Raw genomic sequence first — 17061 nt, 5'->3', positions numbered from 1 at the left:
AGGGCAAGCTGTATCCTCCACAAATTCCACATTCACTTTATGTTTTGCACATTATTTACATTTTATCTGTAGAAAAAAATATGAGACTCTTATTTACATCCACTAGCAGAGAAGAGGGGTTTACAATATCATTGCAAATACTTTCCCTCTGCTCGAGAGCCTTAATGAAATGGACTTTGAGAACTCACTCCAGCCAGGTAGACACAGGGCGGGGCTCTGTCATTGGGTGCAGAGCCCATCTCTGCGTCTGACCCTCACTCACTCCATCTGTCTCTCCACGTACAGACCTCACCCCTCCTCGGCCCTCTCTCCAACCCTAGGAATTCTCTCCCCCGGCCCCATCTTATCCCTGACATTTATCCCATACGGAGACTAACACTACCCCTATTCTAAGTCTGTTATTTACATAGCTTGGAATAGAAGGGAGGGAGAAAGGGAAGGAGGAGAGAAAGGGGGAGGGAAAGAAAGGAAAAGGAAAGAAAATCTTGAGGATTTTATTTAGGCAGTAACAAGACACCCCTGATTACAACATTGCCATGTCAGTGTGGCCACATTAAGGTGGCTCAGCAAAATGGACCAGGCAGAGCATGCTGTGCCTCTTCGTCTACAGATCAGTGCACGATGCCACCGAGTTTGAGAGCTGCACCTCCCCAGCCAGCTTCCCTAGTACCCTGGTAAGGTGGCCCCTGGCTCAGGAAACCAAACCCATGACCCGGAGGTAAAAGTGTCTCCATCTTCTCCTCACTGGTCATGCAAGTGGGTCTTCCTGCTTCAGCCAAAGGAGCTCGGAGCTGAGGTCAGGCCCCCTGCCCCACCTCTCATTCTGCAGACACGCCCCCCACCCCGTCACCAAAGTCTTCACATCCAGAGGAGGTTGTTAGGACTAACCAGGAAGGACTGCTTGACACGAGACCCAATGACCCACTGCCAGAAGCTCTGTCACCCTGGGGGCGTCTCCATTCCAGGAAACATCAGGAGCAGTAAAAAGGGGTTTCTCTTCACAGGACATTGCCCTGGAGATCTTCTTCCAAAATGGATATTCCAAGTTTCTTGTCTTCTACAACGGCGATCGGAATAAGGCCTTCAAAAGGTAAGGGTGCGAGTATCATCCTTCTGGGAAAACTGATCCTGACCCAAAAGCTAAGGAACAGAGAGTGCTCAGTTCTGTTCTCAGGAAAACTGTTCCCAACCCACAGTGGGCAGGATTTAGGCTAGGCACAGGTAAGAACTTCCTGGCCCACAGAGCTGTTGAATCATGGGACAGAGTACAGAGAAAAGATAGAGAAGTTTCTTCTCTCCATCCTGGGACACAAGCTCTGTGTTCATGGACTGAAGTGGTTTAGAAGAGTAATCATTGACAGGAGAACAAAATCATGCAGATGCAACATAGTTAAGAAACTGGCCATTCAGTGGGCCTTCCAGAATTTTCTGGCTTTATATTCTAATTTTCCAAGTAATTTTTTTGGCTTAATCTTTTTTGTTTGTTTCATCCCAGCTGCCAATTTTAGTTGCTCCAATTTTGTATTTCACTGGAAAGAGTTCCAAACAACTGATCTCCCACATGCGCCTTGAACATCTTTTTTCTTAAAGGGAGAAGCCTGCTGTTTTCCTTAACTTCTTTCTCCAAATGGATTAGTCAATCTAAGAAATCTGAGCCAGTATATAAGTTCTTGATATCATGGTTATTTATTTTTATTAACATTAAAGGCATAAACATTGATTTGTAGAGAATCTAGACAGGACAGGAAGTCCGTACGTGAGCAGAGCACACAGAGGCTGTGAGCAGAGGGAGTGGGTATGTTCTGCTCCTCGTTGAGCTGGGAGTTCTGGGATGAGATTTGACCCCCCGGCCAAGAAGCCTTATTTTGTGCTTAGAGATTCCAGTCCTCTGAAAGGCCAGTATAGGATCAGTAGGTGTTTTTATTTAAATTAGGAATGAGAATAGGAAGAAGGACATGGTTGCTGTTTTTCTTTAGGAGTATGTGGGGACAGGGCAGGAGGGGTGTCCCCAGGAATGATATGCAAAATATTTATAATGAGTATGGAAGGTGCCACCAATTTATTCAAAATTATTATCGATAGCTTGCCTTCCTGGTGGCCCTGGCCGGTAACTGGCACCAGGGCCAGCTGCTGCAGCCAAAGGCAGGGCCAGAGCAGAGCAAAACAACTCCTGCAGAGGGGCTGCGTGTGCCAGCTCTGGGTGTACCTTCTTTGATTCACGTGAGCCTTTCTGTGAGGTTCTTCCAAGGGCCACTGTTAGATTCTCTCCTAAAATCGTCTTCAAGCAGACATGCAATGCCAAACTTGATTCATTTCCCCCCACGGTTCCTGTGTATTACACAAAAATTTTTCCCAGTTGACCTGGAAGTCTCATAGATCCACAGCTCGGGCTGTGACTGTGGCCTAATGCAAACACTCCAAGACGGCACCTCAGCCTGCTCAAGGAGGCTTACAGTAAAATGGCATTTGTCGCCAGGGTGACACACTGGGACTCACAGCAGAGGTTGTTGAAATTGGCAATGTTGTCAAACACCTGGCCCTGAGGAGGTACTGCAAACACATTGCCTAAGTGACTGCTGTTTTATTGTGTCATTATTATTAAGGCTAGAAAGTCCAGTGCCAGAGGGTGCTAAGGAGCACCTCAGAGGTATGCCCAGGTCTGGCATTCACAACCCAGGGGTGGGATGGGGCAAGAGAGGGCCGAGAATGGAGCCAGCTCTGGCCTGGCTTTAGAAACGTTTCTGCTGGAGGTAGACGGGTCTCGGCTCTGCTGATAGAATTATCCCTTCCCTTTTTGTTTAGCTTCTGCTCTTTCCAGCCCAGCCTGAAGGGGAAAGGCGTCACAGAGGACCCCCTCAGTCCAAGGTAACGGCAGGGCAGCGTGCTCTCTGGGCATGGTGCTGGCCTCACTTCGATTTCCTTCATCTGCCTTGTCCTTCTTCAAAGAAGTCATGCAGAAAGCACAACAATCTCCCTCCCGTCGATTTTTCTCTCTTGTCCCTGTACGTCCTTCTTCCTACTCCTGAAAGTCCTCGTGCCAGGTCAACCTCTATGCATAGACTTGAAGCCCCACATGCTCTGTGGCTTTTTCAGATTGGGCAGGTTGCCCGGAGAGGTATCAAGACAGGGTCAGCGTTGGGGTCAGGCCCTCAGGCATAGGTATGTGAGCAACCCCAGGCCTGTGCCTCCTATAATGGGAGTCTCTGAATGCTTAGAAGCTGCATTAATATAGGATGGTGAGTGAATTGGATGTTAATATATGAGTCTATGACATGGGACATCTTTCCCAATGAATGAAATGCTTACAGCCCCTACCCAGGACCCCGTTACCGGAACCAGTAGGTGTTTTTACTTCAATTAGGAATGAGGATAGGAAGAAGGACGTGGTTGCTGCTTTTCTTTAGGAGTATGTGGGGACAGGTCAGGACGGGTGTCCTCAGGAATGATATGCAAAATATTTATGGAATATTCATCCAAAATTATTTATCAATAGCTTGTGAGGTGTGGTGTTTGCTGCTTGACAGAGCAACAAGGGAAATAGCCCAAATATTCCCTGTGCTTACTGAGTTTATATTCTTGTGAGGAGGACAGCCATAAATCAGATGAGAGAACTTGGCAGTATGTTAGATGGTGGTAAGTGTGAGTGTAAGAACCAAGCAGATAGACATGGGCACTGAAATCTTAGATGGCCAGGCAAGAAAATGGTGTTTGAATTAAGACTTGAGCGAATTGGGGAAACACATTGTGAAGCTAACTGGGGGAAGAGCGTGTCAGGCCGAGGGAGGAGCGAGGTGCAGCTGGGGTGAGCAGGTTGGGGTGCAGGGAGTTAGTGGGAGCAGAATGAGAGAGCCCACAGGGACTGGTTGGTGCAAGCCTTGGGGGCTCGTGGCTATGGTGTTGGCCTCACTCTGAATAAATGGGAAGGCTTGGAAGGTTTGGGGCAGAGGAATGGGATGACCTGACTTATATCGAAAAGAATCACTCTGGCTGCTGTGCCAAGGACGAACCGTAGTGGTCAGAGGCAGAAGCTGGAGTCTGGTTGGGAGGCTACTGCAGCAATCGAGGGAGATGGCAGCAAAGACGGCATGATGTGGACAGATTAAGGATGTGTTTTGAAGGTACATCTGATGGTATCGGATGACAAATTAAGCGTGGGGTTTGTGTGTAAGAGAGAGGACTTAAGACTGAGGATTTAGGCTTGAGCAATTGAGAAATGAAATGGGGATGACCACGGGGAAGAGCCATTGTGGACTGGGGTGGACTCCAGGAGCTCAGGTGTGGCCATGTGAACTCCGAGATACCTGTCACACATCCAGGCAGTGGCGTCGTGGAGGCCATTGGATCTATGAATTTGGAGTTGAAGGGAGAGGTCCGGGTGAGATGTACATTTGGAATGGTGTTTAAAGCCATGAGAGTGGACAAGATCTTCAAGAGAATGTTTGCACATGGAAAAGAGGTCCGAGGACTGTGCCCTGGGCACAGCAACCTTTAGAGGGTAAAGACGTGGACAGGGCCAGCAAAAGAGATGGGGAAGGAGTAGCCAGAAAGGTAGCAGAAACCTCAGGTGTGGGAGACGTCCTAGAAGCCAGGTAGAGTGTGTCACGGTAGGAATGGTCAAATGTGTTGATAGGCCAAGAAGGGTAAGAACTGAAAAATGACCACTGAACTTGGCAACATGGGAGCCACTCATGGCCTTCGGTGGATCAATTGCAGTGGCTGCCTATTGTGCCACACATTTACCCTTTAGTTGACAGATTGTGGGGAAGTGCGAGGCGTGTCAGGGCGTGGTCCAGAAGGTCTGGGCAGCAGTGGGTCGCCAGAGGTGGGTGGCGGCTCTTTACCCGCCGCAGTGGACGTAGTTCACCAGTGCAGCAACGACACAGCCCTGACCATGCACATGTGCTGAGCACTGGCTTGGTGATCTCAGCTTGCTTGTTTTATATAAGCTTCTGGTTCACACTTGGATTTCTCAGCACTGTTTTGGTATGAGTGGGAGAAAGCTATCTCAAAGTAACTGAAGCAAAAGAGAGGATTTATCACCTGACCTCATCCGAAGGCCAAAAATGGTCTGGCTGCAGACATGGCCGGATCTCTAGGCTCGAGTGAGTCTGCAGGGAGCTGTGGCCCTCCGTCCCTGGGAGAGGCTTTCCCTGGACTGGCTCCACTCTTGGCAGGCTTTCGCAGCATAGCAGCGTGGAAGCCCCAACAGCTCCAGACTGACATCCATCATATAGGAATTCCACCACACATCACACATGCTCCATCCCAGTAATTTCAGCAAAAATCCCCAAACTGAATGTCATTCTCCCAAGTTGGGTTGCATGCCCACCCCAGAACCAATCAAATGTTTTCACTAGCCAGATTGGGGTGATATGCTCACCCAGTTTCTAGGGGCGAGGTCGGTCCCACTTGGCAACATGAACCAAACCGAAGGGAGCATAGTTCCCTAGAGAATCGAGGTTCTGTTATCACAAGGGGGTGAATACTGAGGCGTGAACCACAGCAGATGGCCATCCACTGCTGTGTGCACAGAACTGCAAGGAACCTGGCACCCGCTGGCTGCACATGGTTTTCTCTCTCCCTGAAACATTTCAGCCCCATTTGTCTCTGCAGCTCCCCCTCCTATGAATATATTATGTGACATCACTCAGCAATTGCGTAGCTGCCCCTGTGACTGTGAGCGGCACTCGGTCCATTCCTAATCTGTCACCCTCAGAGTCTTTGGGGTGCTTTGACCCAACAACACATACCTTTGTCCACAGGGGGAAGTTTCTATGTTTCTACTCCAAATAGAGAGGAGGCAGACAGAGGAGGGCAGAGGGAAAAACGTAGAAAAGGACCTGAAGCCTGGCTGTGGCCACTAAGCTGGGGGTCCCTACAGAAAGGATTGCCAGGTGGTAGGAAGATGATTCTCTGGGTATGAGTCGGATGTTTGGAAATTACTCTTCACTCATCCATAGCTTGGTGATGGCCCTGACACCTGCCTTACACCACCTTGTGTGGGGGGGACAGCTGAGCGCCACACTGATTTTATTTCCACTGTGGTGACTTTCGCCACCGTGGCCACCTGTGCCCACTGGAGCAGGGTCTTCCATGGCCTTTCGATGCCCTGCCAGGCACAGTCTCAGCACAGCTCCAAGAGTGAAGACTCTTGGGGAAGCTTCCGGGGTCAACTGGGAACAGTACATTGTGCTCCAGAGAAATGCCCATCTCAGCATTCCTCTGAGAGTCTCAACAAAATGAGGATGCCCCGGCAGAGTGCAGGGACTAGGCTCGGAGGCCACCTGAGCAGCAGCAAGGGCACGTGGTGAGACTGTGCTAAATAAAGAGCCGTGGGCCTTGGGGTCAGGCTGACTGCACTGACCTGGACCCATGGTAGTTGCCCTGTAATCTGTAATCCCTTTGCCTAGTTTCAAAGTTACCTGCTGTGTGTTTGGAATGTTAATGGAACAACTGATTAAAAACAGGCAGTTGTCCCTGTTCTCAGCTCTTCTGTATGTCCCCTTTCCAGCCCTCTTCTCACCAGCCTGAGTGTGGCTTCAGGAGCGCTGGGGTGGGAAGGCAGAGGTGGCCCTTGGCTGGCCATTGTTATGTGCCTGGAATGAACCTGATGATTTTCCATTTAGGTTGCCAGGGGCAACGCCTGGTCCATAGAATGAGTCTTGAAAAACACCTGGCTGCTTGTTAGTTACTGTAGTGAGCATGAACTTCTCATCTCTAAAGGAGGTGTGTGCAGTTCTGAGGGTTTTCACTGGCCCATAATGCTTGGCTTATGCCGTAGGTTTTCATATCTTCGGCCTCCCTCTCCAAATGATGTCTCATTTGGCCCCTTTGGACGCCATCCCCCACGTACAGGAAACTGGAGCTTTCGGTACCAGAGTTTTCCTGACTTTCAGTGACGAACATTGCCTCTGCAACTACATACTAAGGAGGCTCTCTGGGCCTGGATCCTAAGTGGAAAATACTTGCAAAGTCTGGATGAATCTGGGACCCACAGCTCATCTGTGGGACTAGACCCCATGCTACAGGACTAGACCATTCTGAAGACAGCGTGATCCGACTTCTGCAGGGTGTAAGGCTCTGCAAGCCTACAGGGCCCTCTAATGCAAAGCCAGCTAGAGCCCTTGGACAAGCCACTCCAAGGTGTTGGACACAGGCAGGCTCTGTTGCAGCATAAAGGGGACCAGTCAGAAGAGGAGAAACATGGCAGAAGTTGCAAGGAAAGGAGAATGCATATGTGAGTAAACACACATCCTTCCACTTAAATGTGCTTGTGCCCTTCCAGAAAGGGCTGGAAACAGCTTCAAAATTAAACACATGGTATAACAATCCTTTAACTATTACCCCAACCCTGTTTTAAAGGAGAAAAACAATAGACGTGATCACCTGGAGTGATCTAGTTACTCTAATCATCCTGAAACTAAGAAAAACGAAACAAAACAATCATGTTGGGTTATGTCATTTTCCAGTGACAGATAACAAAAATCATATTTTTGCAAAGTTTTTTCTGGAACATACTTTCTCTTGTCACTGAATATCAAATTTGTCCTTGTGTAAAGCATAGTGGGTACCAAAGACAGCACTTCCCTTTTTACAAAATATGCAAAAAAGAGTGCTGCAGAATATAACTTCCAAGATTAGCTCTCTGCAAGAATGGGGACTCACAGAAATACAAGGCTAGGATGCCTGCCTGGCTCTCCCTCTCTCAAATCTCTGCTGCACTCAGCACACATCTTTGAATGGACTGGAGGAATCTTTCCGTAGCCGCGGTTTCTAACAAAGTCTGAAATGCTGACTGGTCTTGGCATTGAGGCAAAAGTGTCCCTTGGCTGGAGAAAGCAGTTGGGTGTGAGGTAGTGCTTATATTTGGGGCCTGATTGGACCTGGATGTTCATAATTCCTGAAATCTTCTCTCAGTTGTATAACTTCTTTAAGTATGCTGTGTAGAATGAAATTCATTTTGGATGGTGCAAGTTCTACAGTTGAGTGTTTTCAGTTTATTTTTTCCTTTACATATTATCTTTGAGAAAAATAATGAAAGACAAAGAATTTAGAAAACCAGCCATAAGACGTTATGCAATTCCCATAAGAATATGATTTTCTACTGTTATCAGTCGCGTCCCCAGAGGCACCACCGTTAGCAGCAGGGAGGCCAAAGCTCAAGTTCGCCTTCTCCTCATTTCTCCTTTTTCAATCATACTCCCAGGAGATCAGTGCCATTGGCTACAGATCAGTAAGGTACACTGAAACTTTGATAAAGGTGGTGTCAGCTTCTCCACTGAGTGGAGAAGCATGGTCCGTGGGTTTCTTGGTCAAGTGCAGCCCTGGGAGAACAGTTGTGGGTACCAAACAACTCATACCCTGGGGCTAAGGCACAGTTGCTGGAACCAAAGGTGAACCAAACCTGGCCACAAACTCAAAATGAGAGTGACAGCCAGTGCCCCAGCATTTAGGAGCTTTTTACCCAGTTAGCCCAACGGTCTAATGGGCATCAGACCCCCGGTGATTCTGCTTGGGTTGTGCTCAGACCTTGGCTCTGGCCCCATCCCATATTATTCTTGCTGCACCAGGTTTGTGTCTTGTCTCAGCCCTATCCTCAGCCATGACCTCAGACCCCTTCCTGGGCAAAGGCCTGACTCAAGGCCTGCTCTCTGCAGCAAGCCTGCCCCTTTTCCTTCCAGCTCTACCCAGCCGTGTTGCGTCCACAGCCTCCGCACTCCCGCACCACCAGGGCTGGGGGCAGGTGTGCGAAAGCCCAGGAGTGGTGAAGAGCAACCCACTGGTTCAAGGTTTCCCCACCCCAGCTGCTTCCTGTGCCCAGCAACCTCCAGAAAGCCTGGCACATAGAGAAGCCATGCACTTTTTTTTTTTTTATTTTAACATCTTTCCCAGTAATCTGCAAAGAAAAGATCAACAATGGGTAATTTTAGACTAGTTGGGTGAGCCGAGGTTAAGGTGCCTAAAATGCCTTAACTCTGCCAGATGGTTGAGGAATTGCAGCTCTTGGCTGACTGGGTGTGTTGTAGACTTACTTTAAGCTTGCCATAGTGCCTCATAAATTAGCACAGGACAGATGTACAAGGATCTGTTTATTGCTGCATCTGGGCTGTAAGATCAGTTGTTAAAAAAAATTGTTTTAAAATATAGATTCACAGGAAGCTGCAAACACAATACACAGAGGTCCCATGTACTTTTCCTTTAGTTCTTCCCCTCCAATGGCTACATTTTATATAACTCTAGTACAATTTCAAAACTAGGATGTTAACACTGGTACATGCCTATGCATAGTTCATTGTCATTTTATCATGTGTGTAGGTTCAGGTAACCACCACCACAATCAACAGACACAATTATTTTATCACCACAAAGATATCTCTTGTGCTAACACTTTATGGTCATGCCCACCCCTTCCTCCTCCCACCATCCTTAACTCCTGGCAACCACTGATCTGTTTTTTATCTCTATTATTTTGTCATTTAGAGAATGTTCTATAAATGGAATCATACAGTACATGAACTTTGAAGATTGGCCCTTTTCTTACTCAGAATAATGCCGTTGAGATCCTTCCAAGTTGTTGCATGTATCAATAGTATGTTCCTTGTTATTGCTGAGTATTATTCCCTGGTGTGGATATACCAGAATTTGTTTAACCCTTTGTGCATTGAGGGACATTTGATTGTTTCCAGTTTGGGGCCATTACAAGTAAAATAGACCATTTACATTTATTGTAATTATCAAAATATTAGAACATAATTTTATTTTTTGTTTTCCATTTTTTCCCTGATGTTCATTTCTCTGTTTTATTTTTTTCCTGCCTACCTATGCATTACTGAACAATTGGTTAAAATTCAACTTTGATTTAGCTATCATATTTTTTAGTATATTTCCCTAAATAAATTTTTAATAAAATTGCTCCAGGCCACAGAGGCCAAACACAACAGGTGACCAAGGTCACACCTGGCTTTCAGAAATGGTGATGCTTAGGTTAGTGTGAATAGGGATTTTGTTCTATTTGAAGAAAGAGAAAACTTGTGGCTTTCCTATGAAGTATTTTTAGGCTTAACAAAATTTCCAGAAAGTAAAGGTGACTGAGGTATCTTAGAGCATGAAGGAACATCAACATCAAGGAAGACTTGACAGAGAAAGAAATAAAACCTGGAAGATGCCTCCTAACTGGTCTCATCTCCAGTCTCTGCTATGTGCCACTTGCCAGCGTTTCCCGGCTAAAGACGTATCTAACTTGAGTGCATTCTGGGGAAAATTGGGCCCACCTCCTATTTATTCTCAATCCTGGTGAAGTTAAACGCACTTAAAACCCCTTCCTGAGACATGGGCATAGAGGGAAAGCATAATAAACAGATGTCATCGTGTACAGAAGCAAGCACTGGGCAGCAAGCCCAGGAGCGGGATGTTCAGGATGACCCCAGCGAGGGGAGGAGGCAGGGTAGGGTGCTGGGGGCAGACCCGTGCTGCAGCCCAAGAGCCTTCCTGGGGCACAGGGTCATCTGTGACCACAGTGCTTTTTTAGCTTCTCTTCATGGCCCGTCCTTTTGAATACGTAAGGGGAGAATACTGATTCTAAAGAAAAAGTGTCTCTCAAGGGGGTAGATTGAAATGGGCCGTATCCAAGTAACTAGTCACCACTCTCTGTCTTGATCATATGTCCCCACATGGATTCCATACCTCTTGGGTCAGGGATAAAGTGAGCAGGTGGGCTCCTTTATGGACATGCCCAAGACCCCGACAGACTAGGAGTGGTCTGAGATGTGGCATCTTGTCATGCGCATCTCAGACACAATTGCTCCCTCATCTTCAGAAGGGCTTGTAATAAATCATTTCAGACATTCAATGAAGAGAAAAATGTAAAGGACGGTGCTCGATGTTAGCAGGGATACAGGGAGATGGGTCCTCTAACTTGTTACTTGGTAGACACATAAATATGTGTAAACCTCATAGGAGCTCCTTGATGGCATGTATCAAAAATTATTTGCAAAAACACACCCTTTAACACAATATTTCTAATAATGAAGCTATGTCAAGGATATAATCCAAAATATTTTCAAACATTTTAGTCATATAGGCTTTCGTCACAAAACTATTTCCATAAGTGAAAAAATTAGAAATAACATAAAGGCTCAACTGTGACTTATACTTAGATATATTCATAAGAATAACTGTCCTGCAGATGTTTTAAGATGTTTTACATGGTTATTAAGACCATGTAAAAATAAGGCTTTCAAAGTGGGATAGAAATGACATGGATGCTATAATTTTAACTACATATAAAAATATATACAGAAAAATATCTAGTAAGGAAATCTGCCAGTATTATAGTTGGCTTACACCGTAGAATGATGGATACTTTAAACTGCTATATTTAATACCATGTTGTGGTTCTGTTACTTTTATAATGGAAAATAATTCATAAAGGAAAAACCAAAATGAAAATTTTGAATCTAGATCTCCCAAGATTTTAGGAGGAGGGTAAGGTTGTCGCAGCTAAGCGCTACAAACGGACATAAGCAGTGGGGAGCGAAGACGCCGCGTGCTGTCTGCATGGCTTGTGGCGTGAGCTAAGCCCGCTGAACGGGTGGCCGCTCCCAGTGCTGCCCAGTGACCGCTGCAGCAAACCTGCCACCGACACAGGGAGTCTTGGGGAAGAAAGCCTCCCTCAAGGTATCTTCCTTGAGTCTTTAATTTCGAACAGTATGAAGGTATGAGCGAATGATACACAGTGAAGCCAGTTATTCTGAGAATTGACTCTACTGCAGTCATTTCTACCAAAAAAATCTAGTGTGAGTGGCGACACTGTCCAGAGTCGTGTTTCAGTTTGGAAATGCTCCAAGCTCTCGTTCCTGGGGAACGCTGACTTCTGTTAAGTACGTACTCTATCTGTTACCTGTTTAAGACGCGTGACAACCCTTGGAGTTAGAGATGGTGTTATTCCCACTTTACAGACGAGGGAACCAAAGCTAAGTTAGGTGCCCAAGGACATGGCAAGTCAGAAGCAGAGCTGCCACAGACCTAGATCTGTCCAAATCCAGAGTCTTTGGCTTTTCTCTAAGCCAGGCCAGCCCTGCAAATCATGCAACCCTGATCTCCTAAGTTCCTCAGATGATGTTCTGCACCTTCTTTTAGCCAGTTTCTCCTCCACCTTGCACAAGGCAAGCCAAGCTCTCCCCAGCTGGACACGGTCCCTGCACCTAGCACGGTGCCCAGCAAGGTATTTATTTATCGGATGCATCAACCCATACCTGCCCCCATTCTTTCCTTACTCCCACGAGGGAATGGAAAAGCACTGGATATAGTAGGATGGAGTGCAACCTCATTCATTCACAGCCAGTCAAGGGCCTGGAGGTTTAGTCTAGAAGCTCCTAGAGCAAATTATGTAAGCACAGTTAAGAGAAAAAGATAGTACTGCTTTGGACCCCAAAAGCTATCTGCCAATACTTAATGATGACACCTTCCCATTTCTGTGGCTCAGCTCCATCCCCTACCTGAGACCAAGTGCCCACCTGCTCTGCTACAGCCATACTCTGAGATGTCTGACCTCTGAAGCCCAGACCCAGAACATCCCACGGAGCAAGCTCCACCTCTGGGAGCTGGCAGTGGGTTCTGAAATACCAGGGTGGTGAGAGTAAGAGTGTGTGGCAGCACTGGCTGCGCAGGTCACAGGCGCAGGCAGGAGAGTTCTGGAGCACAAGTGAGATGGACGGCCCTTTCCTGGGTTGCTGTCCTGTGTGTGTGGGTATGTGGGTGTGTGCATGCAGAGAAGAGAGACGTGTGGAATGGCAAGGAACCAACGGCCCTTTAGTCAACACAATCACAAGCCGAGGAAGCAGGGAAAGGTGTTTTATGGGCTTGACTGGAAGAGCTGTCACAGTCACAAGGGGGCCTTCAATCTCTTGTGGGTGCAGCCCCCTTCCCTCTTCCCTCCCTCCTCCTTCCCCTCCTGCCTCGGGGTTGGGACCGCGTCACCTCCACTCTTCCTGGGATTCCTTGGCCATGAAGTTGGGTGAGACCAGGTTGGAAAAGATGGCCTTTCTCGGTGTCATCAAGGCCGTGTTCTTGATCTTATTCAGCTTGTCCCGGGCACATTGGCATTTTTTCAGGCAAGCCGGACACAGATCCTTCTCCTCCACCAGATATAAGTTCTCCAGCCTTTTGATGGAATCTATGAATGTGTTCGATTCGTCTGGCTTTGGAAAGGGGTTCCGCTTTGTGTTGAGCTTTTTCAGCTTGGGGAGTTTGGAGATGCTCACAGGGATGCTGTTGAGCAGGTTGTCGTTGAGCCCCACCTCGTGCAGCTCCTTCAGGGCACCCAGCGTGGTGGGCACGCTGTCCAGGTGGTTCAAGCCCAGATTCACCGTGCGGATGTTCTTGAGCTGGTTCAGCTCCACGGGCAGGCCGTTGGTGGTCAGCTTGTTGTTGCTGACGTTGAGGAAGAGCAGGCTGGTCATCTGGCCGATGGACTCGGGCAGCTTGTCGATGTAGTTGCTGTGCAGGTCCAGCCACCGGAGGTTCTGGAACTTGGAGATGGAGTCAGGGATCTTCCTGATCATGTTCCGGCTGAGGTCGAGCTCGTCCACATCATTGAGCCGCAGAATACACTTAGGGAAGGTGGTGATTCCCATCTTGCTCAAGTCAAGTCGTTTTTTCCCATCGAACGTGATTTTGATGCAATTCTTGGCCACGTTGAAGGTGATCTTCTTGCCCTTGGGGGCTTTCGCGCCCTTGGCCATGTTCTTTTAGTAGGGGAGTGTGTTTGAAGTATGCTTGTGGATGTTGTTCTGATGGGATGGTGAAAGACCTTGGTGTGAGGAAAAAGTCACGTGAAACTGCTCGAAGATAGACTCTGAAGGAACACAAAAAACACCTAGTTAGGGGATGATGTAAGAGGACTGGACTTCCCCTGCATCATAAAGGCTTTGCTCGCCAAGGGTTTAAAAAGAGAGAAAGAGGGTGAGGGGGAGGAATCAGGGCGTTGGCAGAAGTAACCCAGCCAAGGATCCCCAGCAAATTGCAGCAGGGTCAGCCTGAGGGACCTTGACACCCGTCTCGCTGTGTGGTGCACACCCTCATTCGTGAATTCCGTCACTGTCCTGGACTTGCCGTGTGCCCCCAGCCAGAGCTGCACATGCGTGTGTCTGTGTGTGTGTGTGCGCATATGCGTGTTCTAGGATATCTGCCACTTCTCAGACCCGAGCATAAATCTAGTGTCTCCTTGAGTTATCACACAAGTTCCTGGGGAGGGACCGCTGAGTTCTTAGGCACAACATATGCCTGGAAATGAGGGAATAGGTGGGCATTAAGACTGACTTATATATCCCTTTTCACCTTGTAGACCCAGAGGGACTAGACAGGCCTTGGCTACTATAACCACAGAGCCCCAGGAGCAGTGCAGAAAAGCCTGTTGCTCGGCCCAAGAGCATCAGGGTGTCCCCTGTTCTTTTTGGTTCTGGAACCATTTTCCAACAACTCAGTGCCTCTTGCTTGCTGATTTTCTATTTTTGGACCAAGAGTCCCAAAGCAGGCAGAAGCATGCTGCAGGAAGACAGACGCTTGTACTGCCTCGTTCCCCGCAGGTGCAGACCGGGAGGGTGCTCTATAGTTCCTGTGCTCCATCATCCAGGCCTTTATTAGGATCCAGGTTGATATAACACAGGAATGTCCGGCAGTCAAGCTGTTTGGGGCTATCGTCACATGTTTTCCTCACCCAGGAATCCTCAGTATGCAAGGGAGATGTGTAGAACAGCCTTTCTCATGCTTACTGTAAACCCACCATCACCACCCTTAGGCAGAGGTCAGAGGGTCCCAGCCTATGCGAGTCCTGCTGGGTCCCAGCCTCCTGGGATGGACGGTGGTCTCCATAGCAAACCAGTGAAAGAATTCTCAGCTCTCAGCAGCATCAATGTTCTTTGCACGGGCCTTGTAAGCTGACCCTATGCTTTAGAAATCGTGAACGTACCACATTCAGGTGTAAATGGCTGGTTACCCAAGACAGCACTATGTTCATCTGTATGGAAGTTTCTATATCACTCAGCGCTGAGGATCCGGATAAGATAAAGCAACTTAAAAAAGAAAGCTGGCATTCCAGTTCCCGCTGAGATGGAGTAAGCGCACTCTGTCCTGCCTCACCCTGAAAGCAACTAAAGACCTTAGGCAGGTACGTAGAGGAGCAAGCCAGGATCTGCAGACAAATGGCATCAGGCAGTTCGGAGAAGAAATCCATAACCGTGATACCACTCTGGCAGCAAGTTTCCTGAATCTTCCCTCCTCCCCTCAGCTATATCCCTTGGCCTGGACTCAAAGACAGCCCTGAGCACGAAACTTTGAACCAGGTAGGGACAGGGAGATTTCTGATTTCTAACAAGAGCCTCTCGTCTTGGCCCAAGGAGCAGGAAAGGGAGCTTTAAGGGTCAGAGAGAGTGAGGGGATCTGGATCTTGCTCTATTTGTTCCCCCTCCTCTCCTGCCTCGGCCCGGGCAGTCCTGCATCCTGGGGTCAGCCAGGCAGACGCCTAGCAGCTGAGGGGGGAAACCATTTTCTCTGACCAAACTGTGGTCCCTAGAGCCTGCAGGTTGCTTTGTTTCCTCCACCTTACTGCCACTTGGCCCTAGAGGCAGAACCGTGGCAAGAAGTGTGCAGTAGAGCTACAAAACAAAATCCCTGCACTTCCAGTCCAGAGACCAAGGAAAGGGGGAGGGCAGAGGTACTTCTGGGAGCCAAAATGTCAGGGAGATTGCAGAGAGCAGGGAGTTCAAGAAAAGTGATTCACAAAGTTGTTATGAACTGTGGACTTGCCCTAAACTGCCTTTATTTTGATGGCCTTTTAAAAAGGCCTGCTTTAAGGGAAAAAATATATATGGTCATGCACTGCATAATGACATCTTGGTCAACAATGGACTGCATCTATGACGGTGGTCCTGTAAGATTATAGTACTGTATTTTTACTGTACCTTTTCTATGTTTGATACACAAATACTAACCATGTGTTACAGTTGCCTGCAGCACTCAGCACAGTAACATGCTGTGCAAGCTTATAGCCCAGGAGCAATAGGCTGTCCCATACGGCCTAGGTGTGTAGTGGGCCACCCCATCTAGGTCTGTGTAAGCACTCTAGGATGTTTGCATAACGACAAAATTGCCTAGTGAACACATTTCTCAGAACGTAACCCTGTCATTAAGTGAAGCATATCTGTGTGTGCACGTGTGTGCGTATCTATATCTATGCCTCAGAAGGAGTGGAAAAAGTTGTGCAGAAAAATATTTGAAGGAAAAACAGCTGAACATTTTCAAAAGTTGGTGAAAAACATAAAAATTATAATTGCAAGGAGCTCAGCGAACTCCAAACAGGACAAATGAACTCAAATAAATTCATACACAGACACGTGACCCCATTACTCAAAATTAAAGAGGAAACTTGAAACCTTCCAGAAAAGAATAATGCATCACCTGCAGGAGAACAGCAAAGCATCAGCTACGGGTTTCTTATCAGAAACCATGGAGGCCGGGGATACTGGAAAAATAATTTTTAAAGTGCTGAAAGAAAAGAACGTCAACCCAGACAGTGAAAGTATCCTTTAGGAATGAAGGAAAAGTAAAGACATTCTCAAATGAATGAAAATAAAAGGTTTTGCCACTAGCTGAGGTGCTATAAAAGAAATGCCAGAGGAAGTTCTTCAGATGAAAGGGGAGCCCCACTAAAGAGAAACTTGGAGCTTTGGGGATCAAGGAAGAGCCGTGGACTTGACAAATATCTGGGTAAATATAATAGACTATTCCTCTCCTCTTAAGACCTTTAAAACATGTATGCAGTTGAAAGCGAAAATTAAAACGTTGCCTGATGGGGTTGTCAAAGTATATAGATGTAATACGTTTGACAACTACAACATAAGGGGGGAAGTTAATGAGACCTGTATGGTGGTAAGGTTTTTATATTGCTTTTGAAGTGGTGAAATATTAATTCTGTGAAAAGTTAAGAATGTGTATTTCAATCCCCAGAGAAGTCACTAAGACAATATACAAAAAGATATAGTAAATCATAAAAAATCATATATA

The 17061-nt window shown here is 47.3% G+C and overlaps 2 protein-coding genes across 2 annotated transcripts in view; one reads left to right on the top strand and one right to left on the bottom strand.

Annotated features, from left to right (window-relative positions):
• WDFY4 (WDFY family member 4) overlaps positions 1–17061 on the top strand; it is a 283986-nt gene that overhangs the window by 211150 nt on the left and 55775 nt on the right. The window contains exons 46-47 of the mRNA XM_012651295.1: positions 1005–1090; positions 2803–2865. Coding sequence (XP_012506749.1) covers positions 1005–1090; positions 2803–2865 — 149 coding nt within the window. The remainder of the gene's footprint in view (positions 1–1004; positions 1091–2802; positions 2866–17061) is intronic.
• LRRC18 (leucine rich repeat containing 18) lies at positions 12837–13835 on the bottom strand. The gene has a single exon (XM_012651294.1). The coding sequence runs from the start codon at positions 13740–13742 to the stop codon at positions 12975–12977; it is 768 nt and encodes a 255-aa protein (XP_012506748.1). The 5' UTR covers positions 13743–13835; the 3' UTR covers positions 12837–12974.

This window comes from Propithecus coquereli, unplaced genomic scaffold (genome assembly GCF_000956105.1).
Source record: "Propithecus coquereli isolate 6110/MARCELLA unplaced genomic scaffold, Pcoq_1.0 Scaffold351, whole genome shotgun sequence".
NCBI lineage: Eukaryota > Metazoa > Chordata > Mammalia > Primates > Indriidae > Propithecus > Propithecus coquereli.
The sequence above is the reverse complement of the archived record's forward strand: the minus strand, read 5'-3'. Positions and strand labels throughout refer to the sequence as shown.